This window comes from Bos indicus, chromosome 7 (assembly GCF_029378745.1).
Source record: "Bos indicus isolate NIAB-ARS_2022 breed Sahiwal x Tharparkar chromosome 7, NIAB-ARS_B.indTharparkar_mat_pri_1.0, whole genome shotgun sequence".
Lineage (NCBI taxonomy): Eukaryota > Metazoa > Chordata > Mammalia > Artiodactyla > Bovidae > Bos > Bos indicus.
In genome coordinates, this window is record NC_091766.1 from 99830254 (window position 1) to 99852450 (window position 22197).

The 22197-nt window shown below is 37.5% G+C and overlaps 1 protein-coding gene across 2 annotated transcripts in view; it reads right to left on the bottom strand.

The window, feature by feature from the left end:
• ST8SIA4 (ST8 alpha-N-acetyl-neuraminide alpha-2,8-sialyltransferase 4) overlaps positions 1-22197 on the bottom strand; it is a 103623-nt gene that overhangs the window by 27975 nt on the left and 53451 nt on the right. Inside the window, exon 5 of one of the 2 annotated variants that reach the window (XM_070794067.1) lies at positions 1863-20919. The exons of the other annotated variant lie outside the window; for it this stretch is intronic. Coding sequence (XP_070650168.1) covers positions 20730-20919 — 190 coding nt within the window. The 3' untranslated portion in view covers positions 1863-20729. Of the gene's footprint in view, positions 1-1862; positions 20920-22197 lie in introns of those variants that run through there. 2 annotated transcript variants of the gene reach the window in all.

Below are 22197 nucleotides of genomic sequence, written 5' to 3' on the forward strand. Positions count from 1 at the left end.
GTTGTCCTTCTTCCCACACAGAGACACACAGCTCTTCTCCAGCATCGTTTCCCATCTCCAACCTGGTTCATCGTATCCATTTTTCCTTCCTTCTCTGCTACTCTGTTACCTAACCTTCCACTGGAGGTGGAGTCTAGTCATTAGCTAGGTAGACTGCAAGGGGATCCAACCAGTCCATCCTAAAGGAGATCAGTCCTGGGTGTTCTTTGGAAGGAATGATGTTGAAGCTGAAACTCCAATGCTTTGGCCACCTCATGCAAACAGCTGACTCATTGGAAAAGACCCTGATGCTGGGAAAGATTGAGGGCAAGAGGAGAAGGGGATGACAGAGGATGAGATGGCTGGATGGAATCACCGACTCAATGGACATGAATTTGAGTAAACTCCGGGAGTTGGTGATGGACAGGGAGGCCACAGGGAGGCCTGGCGTGCTGCAGTCCATGGGGTCGCAGAGTCAGACAGGACTGAGCGACTGAACTAAACTGAACTGAGTGTGCTCTGAGATGGGTCAGATGTGACCATTTCTGAGGGGATGACCTAAAAAAATCATTTTACTTAAAAAATGCTCATCTGACTCAATGTAAATTGTCTACACTTTTTTGAGGGGGTAGCTGGGTGACGCAGGAGTTGAGACATAGGAGGAAACTATATATGCAAACGAGCAACATTTGAGTATTTGAGTACACTCTCAGGGGCCAGAGCCAAAATTCTGTGTAAAATGTTGATTCCTCCAAACACTCAGAATTTATCCTTGAGCTCTAAACAGCAACTAATTTTGCTTAAAAAACAACACTTCATAATGGTCTACACAGATACCAGTTATCAAGAGTGGAGACTTCATATCTAGATAAGTTAAATGTGCTGTGTTCATTCACACTTCAAACAAGAGCTCTGATAGAAATCAGTCCACACTTTGGATTTCAGCTTTTTTTTTTTCCAGTTAATTCCACGTGGACTAGTTTTTCCTTTGAGGCTCTGTGGGCCCACCACAGTTTGGCAATTAGACCTCAAATGTGCTACTGTATATCTGGGACATATGCCTGAGGGAAGCCTGCCCAATTCTTAAAAAATATTGAAGATATTTCCGTATCACAGATGTTTCATTTTCAAACATGCTTTGGACCACAGTAACTATAATAATAAGAGGAAAGATTTGTTCTTCTCATCAATGAAGTGAAGGAAATTGTTCTTATTTTCAGGGTGACTCACTCTCTTTCAGATAATATAGGTTAATGCATTGAAACGTATCACAGTGTTCTAAAACTTCAATACACCCTTAGCTAAGTTTCACATCTGTTTCCTTCTCATATTTATTGGCCTTCTTTAGACTATCAGAAATGTGCACACAGTTTAACAAATTAGCCTTTATAATATTCTTATAGCTCTGGTTACCCAAAACAAGACTAATTTTATGAAAATACTGCTCTGGTCTGATCAGTTCTTGCTCACAAACCTCTGCTGATTCTCTACTTTCAAAAGAATAAAGTTCTTTGTTACAGGATTTGAAGCTTTCTAGACATTTACTCTAGTCAAACTCTTTTGTGCATTGTCTCACTGTCTTAATTATTCCCTCACTGTTCTTAGTTATTCTTTAATGATTTTGTTCATCTCCTGCATCAAGCAAGTTTTTATTTTTTTTTTTACATTTTTTAGAGGTTGATCTAACCGTCTTAGATTAGGGAAATCTAATCCATACTTTAGAGCTCAAAATGTTCCCTTTTAATTAAGTAGTTCATGATTTACACCGATGAAAGTAATTCTTCCCCTCATAACACATTGTTATAATCATTCAATCATTCTGTGTTTAATCAGATGCTAGGCACTGTGTGGTGAATTCAAAGGTGAATATGACAAATTCTCTGCCCTCATATCACACAGGCATCTCTTTGGTTGCATTTGTTGTAAGTTTGAGGTACTGTTTTTGGTTAACATCTCACTTTCCTGGGCAGAACTGAGAATCCCTGGAGAGCAAAGATTAAATGAACTTGCTGTCCCTGGGTCCTGGCAGAGAACACTGCATGGAGAGGAAGACAGCAGATCTTTGTGGAAGTAGAGTGAGTTCTTGTTCTGTTATGGACTTCTGATTCATGATAAATGACACACAGACTTTTTGGTGATTCATATTATTTTAGCTATGGTGAATTGGTCTCTAAAATAATCATACTGTTTTTATTAGACTTCAAAGTGAATAAATTAAAATTGAATTTTAATGCCTTTCCAGTGTAACAGGCACTGAAGAGTACAGCTTATCAGAACAAGCTGCACAACTTGCATTCTGGCTCTGCCTTTGAGTAGTTGCGTAAACTTGAGCTAACTTCTTACTTTCTCTGTTTCCTTATTTGGAAAATGAAAGAAACAACAGAATTAGCTTAGTGGATTGTTTACATAGTGTAAAAATCACTTGTAATAGTGACTGGTACATAGTGTTACGTGAGTGTTGTAATATTATACAGTGAAATAATTGCAACAAGGCATCTGTCTTTAAATCTGTCATTTTCTCTGCCTGAAACACTTCCTTCCCCATTCCTTGCATTAACCCACCAATCTCAGGGCTTCCCTGGAGGCTCAGTGGTCAAGAATCAGCCTGCAAATGCAGGAGACACAAGCTGGATCCCTGATCTGGGAAGATCCCATATGCTGAGGAGCAGTTAAGACCTCGTGCCCCAACTATCGAGCTTGTGTTCTAGAGTCCGGAAGTGGCAACTACCGAGTCCATGAGCCACAGCTGCTGAAGCCCCTGTGCCCTAGGGCCCTTGCAACTCGACAAGAGAAGCCACTGCAATGAGAACCTGGCCCCACAACTAGAGTAGCCTCTGCTTCTCACAGCTAGAGAAAAGCCCGCACAGCAGTGAAAACCCGGCATGGCAAAAAGAAATAAATCATTAATTCACTAATAAATAAATGAAGCACCAACTTCTCCAGCAGGTCTTTCTCTTGTCATCAAGCCCCCGTTCTCATTTCTTTTAGAAGTGATCCTCCCACAGTGCCCTTACCTCCCCTTGTCATAGCTCTTGTTACACTGCCCTAGTACCACCTGGTACTAATACAATCATGAAGAGGAGAAACTGTATTTCTTTAGCCCAAGTTTGAACCCTAGACCAAGCAAAGTACCTGGCATATAGCATATGTTCAATAAAAAAAGTGAACGAATAGGTGAAAGTAGAAAAGAAAGTTAAAGTTTAGGAAATCATCTTAGTGAATACTAATATATATAAGATGCAATCTAAACATATGGACATGTACAAAATGTGCAGGTGAATATAATATTGATGTCTACTTTTAGCAGAATTACAAGAGTCAAAAAAGGAAATAATAAATAGAAATGAAGCATGAAAGCCTACAGTGACAAAGGAGCAATTGTTAATTTGGGGGGCATAGAAGGAGTAGTGGGACTTCCCTGATGACTCAGTTTGTAAAGAACCTGCCTGCAATGCAGCAGCTGCAGGAGACTTGGGTTCGATCCCTGGGTCAGGAAGATCCCCTGAAGGAGGGCATGGCAACCTACTCCAGTATTCTCGCCTGAAGAACCCAATGGACAGGGAAGCCTGCTGGGCTACACTCCAAGGGTTGCAAATAGTTGGACACAACTGAAGGAAGCTAGCAACACATGCAGAGAGAATAGAATAGCTTAGGATTCAGCATTTCTTAAAACTTTACTTGGATATTAAACAAAGCAACCTCATGGTTGTCTATCTCACATAAAAGAGAAATGTGCTTAAACTTGAGAATGCCTGTAATTTGGTATCTAATGGGGACATTTCACAACAAACTGTAGAAAATTCTTAAAGTGAAGGGAATAGCACATCACCTTACCTGCCTCCTGAGAAATCTGGATGCAGGTCAAGAAGCAACTGTTAGAACTGGACATGGATTCTGGTTCAAAATTGGGAAAGGAATACGTCAAGGTTGTATACTGTCACCCTGCTTATTTAACTTATATGCAGAATACATCACGAGAAATGCTGGGCTGGATGAAGCACAAGCTGCAGTCAAGATTGCCAGGAGAAATATCAATAACTTCAGATATGCAGATGACACCACCCTTACGGCAGAAAGCAAAGAGGAACTAAAGAGCCTCTTGAAAGTGAAAGAGGAGAGTGAAAAAGCAGGCTTAAAACTCAACATTCAAAAAACTAAGATCATGACACCTGGCCCCATCACTTCATGACAAATAGATGGGGAAACAATGGAAACAGTGACAGACTTTAATTTCTTGGGCTCCAAAATCACTGCAGATGGTGACCGCAGCCATGAAATTAAACGATGCTTGCTCCTTGGAAGGAAAGTTATGAACAACCTCAACAGCATATTGAAAAGCAGAGACATTACTTTACTGACAAAGGTCATCTAGTCAAAGCTATGCTTTTTCCAGTAGTCATGTATGGATGTGAGAGGTGGACCATAAAGAAAGCTGAGCACTGAAGAATTGATGCTTTTGGACTGTGATGTTGGAGAAGATTCTTGAGAGTCCCTTGGGCTGAAAGGAGATCCAACCAGTCCATCCTAAAGGAAATCAATTCTGAATATTCACTGGAAGGACTGATGCTGAAGCTGAAACTCCAATACTTTGGCCACCTGATGTGAACAACTGACTTATTGGAAAAGACCCTGATGCTAGGAAAAGTTGAAGGCGGGAGGAGAAAGGGACGACAGAGGATGAGATGGTTAGATGGCATCACTGACTCCATGGACATGAGTTTGAGCAAGCTCCTGGTAGTTGCTGATGGACAGGGAGGCCTGGCGTGCTGTAGTCCCTGCGGTTGTAAAGAACTGGACACGACTCAGTGACTGAACTGAACTGAATGGGGGCATCAAAACATATTTGCTGGAAGGAACTATTGTGACTTACTTTAATTTGATGGCTTTGAATTTCTGAATGCTTCAATTTTTTTTTTCTCATTCTCAAGTGATGACTTTTGATGAAACTGACCTATCCTTCTTAAATTAGTTTTTCAAAGGCATAAAACAAAGAAAAATAGAAAGAATTTTATATATATTTTCAATTTATATTCCTTCACGTATAGCTATAGCAATTTTGCATACTATGATAACTCTGCATAGATTTTATCAAAAGTGGATTCAATTCTTGGACATATACTTGTTCAAGGAATTAGACAACTGGTCATTTGGTATCAGAAAACACTCCAGAGCTTACTGTGTGGGGAGTTAGTCAGTTGTTTACAGAAATGTTAGATATTCTGACAGCCAAGCCTGATTCTCTATTTATTGAGAATGATGTTGCCATATTCCCCAAACATAATCTGATTATGTGAGTGAAGAAATATAAAAATACATGGGAAAATCATTAACTTTGAAAAAAAAAATGTTTTTCAGTCACAACCTATGGGGCCAGCTGAAATCGGAACATGTATGATGTTAGAGAAGGCAAAGTCTGGACAATGTGCTTCATGCAGTATGGAAATTACTAGTAGCTGAAGTACACTTCGTATTTGTTCTTCCTAAATGTTGCATCAGAAGTTGTATTTGTCACTCACGTGAAAGGTCTAAGATGACGTTTAAAATGGAAAAAGACATTATGGATGCTGTGGTTGCCAAACAGTATTTCAGAAATAACATAGAAAAGATGAGAGAGATTTCCCAACAACAAATGCAGATCTGTTTCACCTGCCAAGTTTAGAATAGACATATTTCCCCTCTTAGTATGCAGCAGACATATTCATCCATTATTAATATTCACCAGAATGGAAAGATAAACATCAGTTAACTTCAAACCAAATTGAGGGAGTTATAGAAGTGAAGAGGAATATAAACACAGACATCTGGAGTAGAGTACATTCTGATATCAGGGTAAGGCATAAGAAGTATTAATAATTGCAGGGTCTCCTATTCGTTTAGCTAAATGTTCAATATGTTTTATTAGAACTACCTGGTATTAATTTAAATAAATCAGCCAAAGAAGAGGTTGGCAGCAAAGAGAGGGATATCTAAAGAGAGAAATAAACTTTTCTTTACAGCAAAGGAAGCCATAAACAAAATGAAATGAGAACTTACAGAATTGGAGAAAATATTCTCAAGAGATGCAACCAACAAGGGCTTATTTTCCAAAATCTGTACACAAACAGCTCATACAACTCAAGAACAAAGAACAATCCAATTGAAAAGTAGGCAGAAAGATCTAAATAGACATATCTCCAAAGAAACACACACAGAAAATAGACACATAAAAGATGCTCAACATCACTAATTATTAGAGAAATGCAAATCAAAAGTACAATGAAGTACCACCTCATGCCAGTCAGATGACTATCATTAAAAACTTTACAGATAAGAAATGCTGGAAAGATATACGGAAAAAGGTACCCTTCCACACTGTTGGTGGGAATGCAAATTGGTTACAGCCATTATGGAGAACAGTATGGGGGGGTTCCTCAAAAAACTAACAGAATTGCCATATGATCCAGCAATCCCTTTCTTGGGCATGTATCCAGACAAAACTAATCCAAAAAGATGCATGCACCCTTATGTTCAAAGCAGCACTATCTGTAGTAGCTAAGACATGGAGACAACCTAGATGTCCATCGACAGATGAATGAATAAAGATGCGGGGCACACATACGATGGAATACTACTCGGCCATGAAAAGCGCAAACTAATGCCACTTGTAGCAGCGTGGGTGCAACTCGCCATTATCATACTAAGTGAAGTGAGTCAGAATGAGGAAGGCAAACACCGTGTGATGTTGCTTATATGTGGAACCTAAACTATGACACAAATGAGCCCACTTACAAAACAGAAATAGACTCATGGAAATACACAACAGACTTGTGGTTGCCCAGGGGAAGACGGTGGGGGAGGGACGGAGAGGGGGACTGGGGTCAGCAGAGGTAACTATTACTGATAGAGTGAATAAACAACGGGGGCTCACTGGATGGCACAGAGGATACATCAGCGTCCTCTGATAAACCACAATGGGAAAGAATAGAAAAAACAATGTGTACACACACACACACAGACACACACACGTATATAATATACATATATTTATATATAAAATATACATAATTGAATTTATATAATATTTATATAAAAATATATGTAATATTTATATGTATATAAAATGGAATCACTTTCCTGTACAGCAGAAATTAACAGCACATTGTAAATCAACTATACTTTAATAAAAAATAAACTTTTCTTAATTACCCAAAGGGTAATTTATTGAACCCTGTTTTTCAGGGATCTGTTAATTAGAGCCAAGCCTTGTTTAGTACTGACAATGTGTCAGGCACTAATCTCTATGCTTTATATATAACTCAAATGGTCCTCTCAGCAATATTATGAAGTAGATATTTTTAATAACCCCATTTTACAGCTCTGAAACCTGAAGCATAGATGAGCAGGAGGAACAGGCCCAAAGAGTGAGCAGGTACTGCGCACTGGGAAATAACAATCTCTCTTCAGAGTTTGTGCCCTAGAAACTAGGTTGAGCTGAATCTTAGTAAAGGTATTAACTTGGCCAAGCCATTTTTAACTGGCATTACATCAATTCAACTGGAAATTAGAAAATTACTAAAAAGTAAAATGTGTCTGAGAGTCCTATACTCACTCCATGTTAGAACTTTTGTGAGTATTATTCTGAGATTAGTTAGTAGGTATGTTATATTAACTTATAAAATGCAAAGAAGTAGGAATACTTCTAAAATCTAACACAGAAGAATAGGTCAATGAGCTTTTCTTGGTTAAATATATGGCACTCTTATTAAGTGTAACCTAGAATTTAAAAACTTTCACTTTTCTATGGCAAGTGTTAAATTCCAAGTTACTTCATACTTGTCAAAGTTATCATTCTATATCTCTGAAGGGAACAAATAATTTTAGGAATAAAAATAAACAATAAACTTGAATTATGCATAATTAGAAAAAAATTTCTAGGAAGTATTTTATCATCTCTGGATTTTATTTTTACTTAAATTTGGCAGCAATAACATTGATAGTTGGAAAAGAATAAAATCCATCAGAGAAAACTGCCACTGTTCTGTGCTGACATTGAAATGGAGTACTCTCCAATTTCCAGGCAGAAACACGCCCATGTCAGTTATTATCACTATTGACTTTACTCACAGGAGCTCTAATGGAAGTTTAGGGAATTTTGTCATTAGTGCTAAAATACACACCTGTACACATAAACACACCCATTATACCTGAGGGAAATAAGAGGTCATTCTGATTATTAGCTCTGCTTTCACTTATAAAATCCAAGTCATCATGTTAGAGGTACTTCAGGAGTCAAGGCTGAATTGGTTTGCAAAGAAAAAAAAGAGGGCAGGTATAAGATAGATAGACAGACAGACAGTTTAATAGGTAGATGATAAATAGGTAGAGTCCTGCAGCTTTATTTTCAATATTTTCTTCAAATTTGGGGAGAACACATAAGACACTCATAAGCCAATTTGTATCTTAGTCTTTTGTATCCAAATTCTGTCTTGAGGATAATTCTAAAATATTAAAGCACGGGAAATTTTACTTTTCTTTTATGGATTTTCCTTTCATATATTGTTCACCCCAAACTCAAAATACTAACCCTCTCCAATGTGTGTGTGTACATGTGTGTTGAGCAAAAGAAATTCTTTACTTTATGTGATAAGTGAAGAACTATAAATAACAGAAGAAGGTAGAGGTCACCAACTGTGCCAAGTGATTCTTCCAGCACAGCACAACACACACCGCAGTGCGTGCACACACACAAACACCCGCACACACACGTTCTTCCATTTTGCCAGTGTTCGCCACAGAAAACATAAAATAAATGGTGTCCACAGGTCCTGTAAGCAGCAGGAACCTTTCACTAGGATTTACTTGTTCATCTCCAAATACTCTGTTTCTTGCTTTCCCTAAATCAAATACTATGTCTGTTGCTTCTTAACTGCTTCTTCATCTGGGTAAAAACAATTAATGGAACAAATGGAACACATTTGATGTCTATAGCATTTACTGGTTCTATGGCATTGAACAAGCCATCTCCAGGAAGTAGGAGCAAAATGTTGGAGATGCAGTGGTTACAGTGGAATGGCATACTTCTGCTTTCTTTATAATATTTTTACCCAAAACTATCTTCTTATATTTTTCAGTTATGACTAAAGTAAATGACAATACAATTTTACTTGCTCAGATAGATCGTTACCATTTTTACATATTATCTTTGTTTTTATGTTGCTGCTGCTGCTAAGTCACTTCAGTTGTGTCCAACTCTGTGCGACCCCATAGACGGAAGCCCACCAGGCTCCCCCGCCCCTAGGATTCTCCAGGCAAGAACACTGGAGTGGGTTGCCATTTCCTTCTCTAATGCATGAAAGTGAAAAGTGAAAAGGAAGTCGCTCAGTCATGTCCGACTCTTAGAGACTCCATGGACTACAGCCTACCAGGCTCTTCCATCCATGGGATTTTCCAGGCAAGAGTACTGGAGTGGGGTGCCATTGCCTTCTCTGGTTTTTATGTTATGTCATTAATAAATGAGAAACTTCAAATTGTGTAGGTAAACAACTCTCTTACCTGTGAGAATCAATGTCAAAAAGCAGGATAAAATGGAAAATTTTGACTCTTGTCAAAATACTTTCAAGCATTTACAATTGAGAAATTAGAACATAAGAATTTTGCCATATCATAGCTATCATTAATAAGATTAGGAGCTCTTACATTTTAGAAAAAAGAACAATATTTAGATAATAAAAAGCTTATAGTACATATCCATTTCTGACACACAAAATAAAATAGAATGCCATTCAAAGTGCTTAGCCAGGCCAAACTCAATAGCAGATAAAGAACTCAAGTACTTTTTCCTTAGTCAGTAACATTCAAAGACTCCACTTTAGAAATTATCATATAAATGAGCCATTATGCATGCTTATATTTGGTCAGAATAATAAACCAAAGAGATGCATTATATAAGAGTGATTGATTTTGCTTTTATATGTATCAGTATTGTCAGTGAATTTCCATTAGCTGATCTAAGCCATGATAACAGATAAAATAAAAGGAAAATATTCTCATAAGTGAGATAGACATTTTTGATAAGGGTTGCCAGTGTAATAGGAATGATTTTGTTTAATAAGCATGTATGTTAGTCACCTGAAATTCTCTAATATACGCAAGATCCTTGAATCATACATGTATTCTGGAGGGCTAGATGTGGCTCAATGATTGACAATAGCTATTGCTAAATTTTCTTGACTTTTATAAGCTGGTTGATGTCTCATTGGTAGCTTCGATTTGAACAAGGTGGGAGTATTTATACTATCAGCAAATGCGTAATCTAGGTTTGTTTTCCCAGGGAGTTGATATTAAACATTTATTCGCACACACTGCCTGCAAAGAAATTCTACTGGTGAAACGTTGAGTAATTTTCTGCAACTATTTCACAACAAGTTTCTTAAGATGGTGAAAAGAGCATGACATTTAGTATCAATAGATGGATATTTGAGACTAAACTACTGTTTATACGCAAATCTTAGTAAGTCACCTAACCTGTCCAAACATGCATAAATGTCATTACTTCTAATGAGAATTTTGGTTAGATGGTATGAAAAGTTTTCTCCATTTCTAAGATTGTCTGAATCATTGCCAAATATGTTTATACCTCACTCTCCTCCCCAAAAGTAGAACAGTGAAACGAATGGTTAAGAGCTGGATACAGCGGAAAACTATGATAAGTGAATCAGGCTGACTGTCAGGATGGAAGAGATAAAGGGCTGTGTGAATGATGAAGAACAGGATAACAACAGCTAGACACAGGAGACAACAGTTCAGTTCTGGCTCACAGGCATTTTGAAGAAATGAAGGACCAATCACTGCCAGATCTTCTAAAGAATCAACAAAGATTAAAATTTTTATTTGATAGTTCAAGGATCTTAAATATTGGCAACAAATTTCATTTGAAAATATCTGTGTTGTTAAACAGATCAGTAGGCTGGAAATGAATTGTTAGTTATCAGTTTGATGTCCCTACTCCGTAATCAAGAAGAGGAACAGAAACAGTGATAGGGTGTTTGTATAAGAAAAATGAAAGAAAGCAGGTATTTTAGTGAAGTATGAAGTATGAAAGTCGCTCAGCTGTGTCCATCTCTTTGCGACCCCATGGACTGTAGCTTACCAGGCTCTTCTGTCCCCGGAATTCTCCAGGTCAGAATACTGGAGTTATCCCTTCCCTTCTCCAGGGGATTCCCAACCCAGGTGTCGAACCCAGGTCTCCCACATTGCAAGCGGATTCTTTAGCATCCGCACCACCAGGGAAGCCCAACATTATATTACTTATACTACTAGCAAAGAGATGAGTACCAAACAGACACCAGGAGTGCCAAATACACACTGTAACAATACATAAAAAAATCTGTTTTGACCAGAAATAATATATAAACTATATTTTTCTCATTCCAGTCCAAACATTAACAACAAATTATGTTGGGAGCACTAGAGAAAAAGCCTGCCAAATTATACACTAAAGTAGAAGTCTCAGTGTAACTAGCCATTTGCTTATTTATCTATAAGAATGCAGTTAGTTTAATCTGAATTTCAAATAAATACAAACTTGAGTCCAGAGACTCAGGTCTAAGTCATCAACATTGCAGCTACTTAGAATCTATTCTCTGACAGTTGTCCTAGGTATATCTTCATGAATGATTGTTTTGCATGGAATAATAAATGTATAGAATAGGAAACAGTTCTCACTAGGTATTTTCAGTCAGTTGTCAAACAATGTCATGCACAATAAGCTTCCCAGGAAATTGTTTAAACCACGTGAACAAAGCTAGTTAAAAAAAAAAAAAAAAACAGATTTTTTTTGTTCCTAGCCTTTCAGCAACTTAGAATATGTAAGATTTGTTATTCATACTTCTGTGTCTCTTTTGCTGTCTCACATACAGGGTTATCGTTACTATCTTTCTAAATTCCATATATATGCGTTACCAACCTAGATAGTATATTCAAAAGCAGAGACATTACTTTGCCAACAAAGGTTCGTCTAGTCAAGGCTATGGTTTTTCCTGTGGTCATGTATGCATGTGAGAGTTGGACTGTGAAGAAGGCTGAGCGCCGAAGAATTGATGCTTTTGAACTGCGGTGTTGGAGAAGACTATTTTTTTTTTTTAGTTTTTTTTTTTAATTTTATTTTATTTTTAAACTTTACAAATTGTATTAGTTTTGCCAAATATGGAGAAGACCCTTGAGAGTCCCTTGGACTGCAAGGAGATCCAACCAGTGCATTCTGAAGGAGATCAGCCCTGGGATTTCTTTGGAAGGAATGATGCTAAAGCTGAAACTCCAGTACTTTGGCCACCTCATGCAAAGAGTTGACTCATTGGAAAAGACCCTGATGCTGGGAGGGATTGGGGGCAGGAGGAGAAGGGGACGACAGAGGATGAGATGGCTGGATGGCATCACCGACTCGCTGGACGTGAGTCTGAGTGAACTCCTGGAGTTGGTGATGGACAGGGAGGCCTGGTGTGCTGTGATTCATGGGGTCGCAAAGTCGGACACGACTGAGCGACTGAAGTGAACTGATACTGTATTGGTGTTTTTCTTTCTGGTTTACTTCAATACAATATTGTAAAGTAATTAGCCTTAATTAAAATAAATTTAAGTTAAAAAAAAAAAGATTTGTTGTTCAGTTATGATGCAAATTTCACTGATTCTCCGGGCAAATAATTTTAAAGGTCCTTGCCAAGTTGCTTCAGTCATGTCCGACTCCGTGCGACCCCATGGACTGCAGCCTACCAGGCTTCTCTGTCTATGGGATTCTCCAGGCAAGAAAACTAGAGTGGGTTGCCATTTCCTTCTCCTAAAGGTCCTTAACGGGTTTCAAATTTTGGTTAAAATATTTCAAATATAGATGGTTTGAGGTTTACAAGTAATATGCACAAAATCATTCAGTTTTCTAGAAGAGATCTTGGTTTTGCTCTGCAGAAGTCAGCTGAAAGCCTGGGTAGATACATGAAGTTCAATTTAATGAAATGCTTCAGAACCCAGCTATAGGATCTGTGTTATTTCCTTAAGAGTTGGAAACAAAATGGAATTCAATTTTAGGATTACTTAGGAACTTGTGTCTGAAGTTTGTGGTATAAGTCCCTAGCTAAACAGAGTTTCCACAGTTGCTTCCTCTTTTTGTCTATGAAAAATAACATTCTTTTATCTCTGGCCAGGAAACACAAGTCAGAAACAGTTCAAGATCTGTGATAAGATATAAATAGGAATGCATTCACTTTTTGAATATCATTTTGGCCAAGAGTACAAAGCTACATAAATTGTTTTATTATAGTCAAAAATCATACATTCAAAAGGAATGATAAAATGGCACAAATATTGTCATGCTAATATAAAGCTACATTCTTCTATAGAGATATTGCTGGAAAGTGAGCTGCTGAAATCAGCAATACGGGCTCTGCCACTAATTGAATATCTACAAGTAGTCTTGGATCAGACTGGGTCTCAATAGTCTGCTCTGTAAAATGAGGGGTTTATAACTCAATTGTGTCTAAGGATCAGCCTCTTCGATATATACTAATTACCTATGTATTATGGCAGAAAGTGAAGAAGAACTAAAAAGTCTCTTGATGAAAGTGAAAGAGGAGAGTGAAAAAGTTGGCTTAAAGCTCAACATTCAGAAAACTAAGATCATGGCAACCGGTCCCATTACTTCATGGCAGATAGATGGCGAAACCGTGCAAACAGTGTCAGACTTTATTTTTTTGGGCTCCAAAATCACTGCAGATGGTGACTGCAGCCAGGAAATTAAAAGACACTTACTCCTTGGAAGGAAAGTTATGACCAACCTAGATAGCATATTCAAAAGCAGAAATATTACTTTGCCAACAAAGGTTTGTCTAGTCAAGGCTATGGTTTTTCCTGTGGTCATGTATGGATGTGAGAGTTGGACTGTGAAGAAAGCTGAGCACCGAAGAATTGATGCTTTTGAACTGTGGTGTTGGAGAAGACTCTTGAGAGTCCCTTGGACTGCAAGGAGATCCAACCAGTTCTTTCTGAAGGATATCAGCCCTGGGATTTCTTTGGAAGGAATCATGTTAAAGCTGAAACTCCAGTACTTTGGCCACCTCATGTGAAGAGTTGACTCATTGGAAAAGACCCTGATGCTGGGAGGGACTGGGGGCAGGAGGAGAAGGGGACGACAGAGGATGAGATGGTTGGATGGCATCACTGACTCGATGGACGTGAGTCTGAGTGAACTCCGGGAGCTGGTGATGGACAGGGAGGCCTGGGGTGCTGTGATTCATGGGGTTGCAAAGAGTCAGACACGACTGAGTGACTGAACTGAAATGAACTGAAAGTATCTCTATATTTAAAATTATATCCTTCAAATATTTTTACCACACCTAAAATCTTTTTAAACTATTTCTGATCCTGAACTTTTATTATTATTATGTGTGGTTTTATCAATGAGACTCAACAAAATTTTCTGATGCATGCAATGACAATCTGAAATGCTTTTCAAGTAAGTTAAAGTTTTCTCAGCAGTTATGCATGTCCTCACACCTTCTTTAATATTTTAAAACATTTTCTACTTATTTTAAGGAAGATTATAGTGACACTTTTAAAGAAATCCAAATCAGAGGATATAGTTGCTTTAATGTATGTGTATAAATACATGGCAATTTCAGAGATTACTTTATACTCTTAAGAATCCCTTGGATTGCAAGGAGATCCAACAGTCCATCCTAAAGGAGATCAGTCCTGAATATTCATTGGAAGGACTGATGCTGAAGCTGAAACTCCAATACTTTGGCCACCTGAGGCGAAGAGCTGACTCATTGGAAAAGACCCTGATGCTGGGAAAGATTGAAGGTGGGAGGAGAAGGGGATGGCAGAGGATGAGATGGTTGGGTTGCATCACTGACTCAATGCACATGAGTTTGAGTAAACTCTGGGAGTTGGTGATGGACAAGAAAGCCTGGCATGCTGCAGTTCATAGGCTCACAAAGAGTCGGACACGACTGAGTGACTGAACTGAACTTAGGGTAAAATATGGGGGATTTTCAAAGAAACTACAAAACTAGTTTTCAATATATTACTCTAACATAATAAAGAACAAGTTATGAAAGTGTCCCCTAAAATCATCCACCATCAGTTTGTTGAGAAAGTCCCCAGTCAAACCTAAGTGTTAAAAGGTCCAGAACCCTGAGTGAGGATGCCAAATTCCCCAAACAGTTCACTTCATCGTGAGTCACAGGCTTGGGCAATGCAGAGTCATTTCCTAGCACACTAACTGCTGGCGAGGAAACCGCAGGGCTCCATCATCCCCTGGCCCGCTGGGACAGCATCGCTTTTGAATAGTTCAGTCTGCTTTCAGTCTCCTTCCCAGACAGGCTATGTTTGTTTTTGTGAGTTCCCTATCACCAAGTTTCTTCACGATACAAGAAAACCAATCTACAAAGATTTCCTATTATTTAGATCCAAAAGAATAAAGTGAATGAAAATAGCAGTGTGTCACATTTTTTTTTTTTGTAATTGTTTCTTCCTCTTCTGTTTCCCAGTAAATCTCTGCCCTCCATGTAATATGTTTGCAGTCCCAGTATGCCTCCTCATCATATTTAGTGCCTGGCATGCTGTGAAAAGTCCAAGGGATTAGGTCCTGTGCACACCAAGTGAAATGAGAAAACGAGAGCAAGGGACACGTCAAGCTCACCATATATCATGGCGGAGACAGAAGAGAGATGCATAAATCTATTTGAATATAATTTTGTTCTGTCACCTTGAATTAATTCTAAACAAGTTATTCTTTTTAGTAGCTGTATGCATGCTTAGTCGCTCAGTGGTGTCCGAGTCTTTGCGACCCCAAGGACTGTAGCCCACCAGGCTCCTCTCTCCATGGGATTCTCCAGGCAAGAATACTGGAGTGGGTAGCCGTTCACTTCTCCAGGGGATCTTCCTGACCCAGGAATCAAACCCTGGGTCTGGGTTTGATTTTGCATTTAGTAATGCAGAAAGCATGACATTCCTATCAGACTGGACAAAAAATGAAACACAAAATTTTTCATTACAAAGTTTACATTAAAGTGGCAAAATACTTTAAATCACATAATTCCACATTTGGAAGATATGAACAGATGTGTTTTCTGTTCATATCCTGCATTACAGGCAGATTCTTTACCTTCTGAGCTACCAGGTTGCATACGTGTTTCCTTTTATCACCTTCCATCCCTTTCTAAAAAAATATTTAGTGTGTGAAATCACTGTTTGGATCTCGTAGCTTTGTGAAAACTGGGATTCTAATGAATAGTCTTTCATTAAAAGTCAAGCCATAACTTATTGAAATCTTTCTATTTATTTCTCTCAAAAGAGGACTATTATGCAATATTTAGCTATTAGACAATTTGCAAATAGGCACTCCTGTGAATTCTTGGTCTATTCTCTTCTAGTTAACCTTTGATCATGCTTGGAAACTGTTTTGTGCATCTCTGCTCAGTGAGTCCATTCAGCTCATATATCCCACTGGGGGTTCCAGGCATTTGCCAAATTCCTTGGGCTGGAGTTTGCAACTTACCATGTCTCTTCCTTATATGAATCTCTGGATAAAGCAGGAGGGGAATCCATCACTAGAGGAAACCCACACTTCTTTTGCTTTCTTTTCAGTTTCAGACCCCGCCCAGCTCCTGGCATAGGTTGCATCTATAATCGGTGAACGGGTAAACACACCAAAACATTTGTTCATATCTTCCAAATGTGGAATTACGTGATTTAAAGTATTTTGCCACTTTAATCTAAACTTTTTAATGAAAAATTTTGTATTTCATTTCTTTTCCAGTCTGATAGGAATGCCATGCTTTTTACACTACTAAAATATTTGTCTGAAACATATTTTGTGTTATTTTCCATAAAATAATCAGCTTACTAATTTTGAAACTGACAGTTAATACTGTTGTAGGCATCTGTTCTAGGGAAAAAAGAAGAAAATATTTTCCAGCTAAATAAACTACAAAATGTGCTGACTTTGCCTATTAGTGACTTTTAATAACAGAGACCTGCTCATGGGTTATATGACTACAACTCTATGAATTCTACAGTGTCAATTTCTTTTTTTTTGTTGTTTTTTTAAATGGTGACTACCATGAAGCAAAAACAAAGATGAGAGTTTTGGGAAACTTCCAATTTTCCACTCCAACTGTTTCTTTAATTTTTTATTATTTTAAAATATACACTGCCAAGTATTTATAATGACTGTACAATTTTCCCAAACTCTACTGAAAAATAGATACTTTAATATAAGATCAGGCTGTCATATTGTGAAAATCTTATATATAGATATAAATTAATTTCTGTTACAAAGTTTACAAAATTCTGTTGAGATGAGTAAGATGATTTAATGCAATAAAATGCAAAATCATGACTTTAGCTGTAATAATTTTGCTTTAAGTAAGATTCACTGAAGCAAAGGAAAAACTAAAGTTAGATTCTATTAGACTAAATAATTAAAACATATTAATATAGAATCCCTTGCATTTTAAGTTATGGAAGAATATCCAAATGTCGCATGATTATTTTAGCTATTTAATTTCATCCAACTGTGAACTGAAAAGATATCATGGGGTACCTGAAATAAAGAAACTCTAAATCTGAACTCAGTTGCTGGTGCTACAGCTTTATTAATTTTGGCCAATTTCTCTGATTTTATGACAAAGGCCAGGAAAGTCAGTACATGTAAGTCATTCAATGGAACCTATACAAGCTAAGTATCCAAGAATTCCTAGTTACTTTATTGCACTATTCCCTGATTCAGTCAGTTCAATTCAGTTCAGTCGCTCAGTCATGTCTGACTCTTTGCGACCCCATGAATCGCAGCACGCCAGGCCTCCCTGTCCATCAGCAACTCCCGGAGTTCACTCAGACTCACGTCCAGCGAGTCAGTGATGCCATCCAGCCATCTCATCCTCTGTCGTCCCCTTCTCCTCCTGCCCCTAATCCCTCCCAGCATCAGAGTCTTTTTCAATGAGTCAACTCTTCACATGAGGTGGCCAAAGTACTGGAGCTTCAGCTTTACCATTTTACTTACCTTTTAAAGAAGGAGAAATGAATTCTCCCACTGACTTTACTGTCTTTAGAAGGACATCAAAGGGTGATATTTCTTCAAAAAGCCTGCTTTAAATGAGTAATTAAAGAATAGGACAAGCAAGCAATTAAAGAATGGACATACTTCCATTATGGTGAAACAATTTGATGTTGACAGTGGAAATGTATACTGCCTGAAATAAAACCTGTTACATGTTTAGTAAGGAATTAATGATAAGATAGCAACTGCCAGCCTAATCTCTGTAACACGTTTCATTTGACCACCAACATGGTCGTTGGATGATGGTTTGGAGGTTAAAAGTTAAAGCACGGCGGAACTGAATGACTGTGAGTTCTTAATACACTAGTATTTGACTGATATCTCTCCAGGAACATTTAATCAGGGAATATAGCTAAATAATACCATTGCTGTGGTAACAAGGTCCTGAGCTGAAAACTCACATAAAAGCAAGAATGCAGCAGGTATATATCCAATACAGAGCAGTGACTTTTCACCAACAGTTTTTTGTAGTAACCTTACCTGAGATCTAACTTCATGATCCAGTTGGATAAGGACACACAGACAGGGTATGAGCAACAGTAGCACAGAAATATCAGTACTGCTGCTCCCAATGTATATTCACTGGGCCTTTATGATTACTTTCCTTTACTCCTAGGGCATCCCTGGTGGCTCAGACAGCAAAGCGCCTGCCTGTTATGCGGGAGACCTGGGTTTGACTCTGGGTCGGGAAGATCCCCTGGAGAAGGGAATGGCAACCCACCCCAGTATTTTTGCCTGGAGAATTCCATGGATGGAGGAGCCTGGTAGGCATGGGGTCGCAGAGTTGGACACGACTGAGCAATTTCACTGGTTCCTTTAATTCTAACAAATAATTTGCCATTAAGTAAAAATTACTTATCAGTTATGTATACCTTACTGCTTATCTAAGCTGCTCTCTCCTGAATATCTTAAATTTAGGTAGTTATTTTTCCTTGAGACAAAAATCTGTTCAAATTGCACAGAAGTAAAATCTTTTGAGGGATGAGGAATCCTCATGGCATATATAAAAATTCTACCAAACAGACAGAATTTTAATTTATGGATGAGGATAATAATAGCATATTAGAAGGCTAAAATTCTTAGGATATGATAAAAACTATGTTTGTAAGAATGGAGAAAATACCTTAGGATTTTACCTTCACTTAGGCCCATGAAGTGAGAGTCCCAGTACAATACTAATTGGAGGAAATGACTGCTCAGATGGTAAAGAATATGCCTGCAATGCAGGAGACCCAGTTCGATCCTTGGTTTGGGAAACTCCCCTGGAGAAGGAAATGGCGACCCACTCCAGTATTCTTGGCCTGAGAATTCCATGGACAGAGGAGCCTGGTTGGCTACAATCCATGGGGTCGCAAAAAGTCAGACACAAGTGAGCAGCTAACACTTAACCACTTTCAAGAAACTGTACGTTTTTTAAAAGATTTATGGGACCTTTGATTCAGTTACATTCCTCAGCAAACTTAGACAATATATAGTCATACTACTTAAAAATTTATTATATATTTGCCTATTATTTAAAATTCACAACTAATTTTTTAATGTATATAAGAAGTCTCTGAATGTAGTCACTGCTAGATCACTTGAACTTAAATTAGAATAGCTTTATGCAGATTAATTCAAAACATATTTTGCATAGTGATCCGTGTTCTTTTTTCTTTAAAGGTCAGAGAAACAAGGGAATTTCTAATGTTATTTTTGTATTTTCTACCACTCATTACAAGATCGGGTCTTCAGAGTAGAAAGGAAATAAAAGAACCAAAAGCAAGTAATGAATACAATCCATGAAATAAATTCATGAATATTTTGTGTAGCTCTTAAAATAGCAGAGAAAACCTTTGTTCTGAATACTGTCAGTATAGGAATTTTTTAAAATGATGAAAATAAATTTATTTCCTTCATTAACATGTTTTAAATAACAATTTTCTTTTAGAAAGCATCATAATCAAACAATAATAGATACATATATATATACAGATATATATATATATAAAGATATATATATACAGAGAGAGATTTTGAAAAACAATAATCAAGAGAAAACATTAAATTGCTAAATTATGGAACAAAGACAATATTCCTCAGGTGGCCAGGATGAATTTGTAGTCTGAATGTTCCCGTGTCACACTTCGTTATTATGATCTATTTACTTTTTAGTTAGAACTTATTCTTATATTTTCATTCTAACAACAACTTAGGCCGGTAAAGTTTGGTAAGCATTGCTTTCACAATTTTGTGAATACTGAGCACAGGATGGTTCTTGATGTGTACCAGTTGATTAATTAATAAATTGTGGGAAAGACAAGTTATTCTAGTTTTAACCTCATTATTTGAGTTTCAAGCCTTCCTTATTTCCATGATTTCCTTCTATTTCAAAATAAGCTGAATGGTTAATGTGATTCCCAGTGGTATCCAGATTCATATTATAAAAAGTCATTTCCTCCTTCTGCTTGCTGCTTTGCTTCTTTGCTCTAAATAATGAACCCTTAAACAAAACTTCAAAGTCTTTTTTCAGCACAACTTGGCTCTTTTTCGTGACTCCATTCTCCTTCCCCTTGCACCCAGGCCCCAGGCCCCAGGCCCCAGGCCCCAGTATAATGAACACAGGGATTTCATACTTTTTCTTAGGTATACAAAGGGATGAATAAATCAACCTTTTCTCTCATGAAATATACAATATAAAAAGACAGAGAACAATATAAAAAATAATCATACATTCTGATGGTTGTTCTATTTGAAATATACATCCCTTCTGAAGAGAAAAGACATCCAAGTTAATTTGAGAGAAAGGGACAAGAGTGAGGAATTGTGTCCAACTGGCTCTTACCTTTAAAGTGAAGAAGCAGAATGATCTAGGTGGAGAAAAGAAAAAAAAAATGCCTATCAAGGAGAAGCTCCAGAATACGTCAATATCAGTGAGTGCCATGAAGGATTCTCTACTCCCCTAAAAGTACTCTAGATACCCTGCAAAAGCTTTTAGTCTCAATGAGAAGAATCAAGAACTGGAAAACAGGCTGGCTGAGGGCATCCTGGCAATCCCACAGGGTCCTGTGGAGCCATACACCTATGAATGACCTCTCAGATATAAGCTATTTATACTGTCACATTCCACAATAAAATATGAATAATGGAAGCTGCCAGAAAACAGTACCACAGCTCAAGGCCAACTAGATTAAGATATCAAGAAACCCTGCAATGTGGAAGTGTGGATATCAGAGTTGCCAGGAAGGGAAGAAATATTCCATCATGGAAATATCATGACGTTTAAAATACCGATTAAGCAGTTTCTAGCTGCTCAAAAGCATTAAAGAAGGATACATGTTTTACAAAGAAGTATTACAGCTGTGTTGCTCATTAGTCAAAATGGAAACCATATGGAAGTGTTTTTGGCATAAAACTAAATTTAAAATAAGTAAGCCATTTTCAGAAAGCGTTCCGAGTGAATGTCTCCATTTTCAAAGCTGTCTTTTAAAATTGCTTTTCCTTATACAATTTTGAGTTGATTCAGTACTCTAAAATAATCCACTTGTATAACAGAGGTAAACTCAAGTTTCCTGAAGTCTAGTATTGGTCTATGTCAGTGTATATTTTTACCGACGATTCTATAGGAATTCCTGGTCTGATTCAACTTCTTCTGCAAGTACATGTCATTCACATGAATTTAGCCTGCAGAATTTCAATCTAATTTTATATAGCCTTTTATCTTTACACTCATTTAAAAGTGACAGGTTTTAACACCTAAAAGATAAGTTCAGAAAATAAAGTCTTTGATACTGTATTTTTGTGTTAGTCTTACTGGAATAGACATTGATGCTGAAACATGTATGAAAATACAACGTGTTTATCTGTAAGAACCATATTGAAAGTCATACACTGTAACAGAGGAACTAATAATACGTGCTTCTTTTAATAGAAAAGTACACTTAACCAATGAAATAGTTTATAACAGAGAGAGAGCTACACAGATAAGGGGTAAGCTAGAGATGTCATTTGATATCATTTCTGTAAGGCGTGTTGTTCCTTCCTACATTGAAATCCACAAACTAGGAATTATGACTTTGCTTACTGCATTGGGAATTAAATACTCAGCCATAATAGTTTACAGGCTGCATGCTAAAAGAAAACATTAA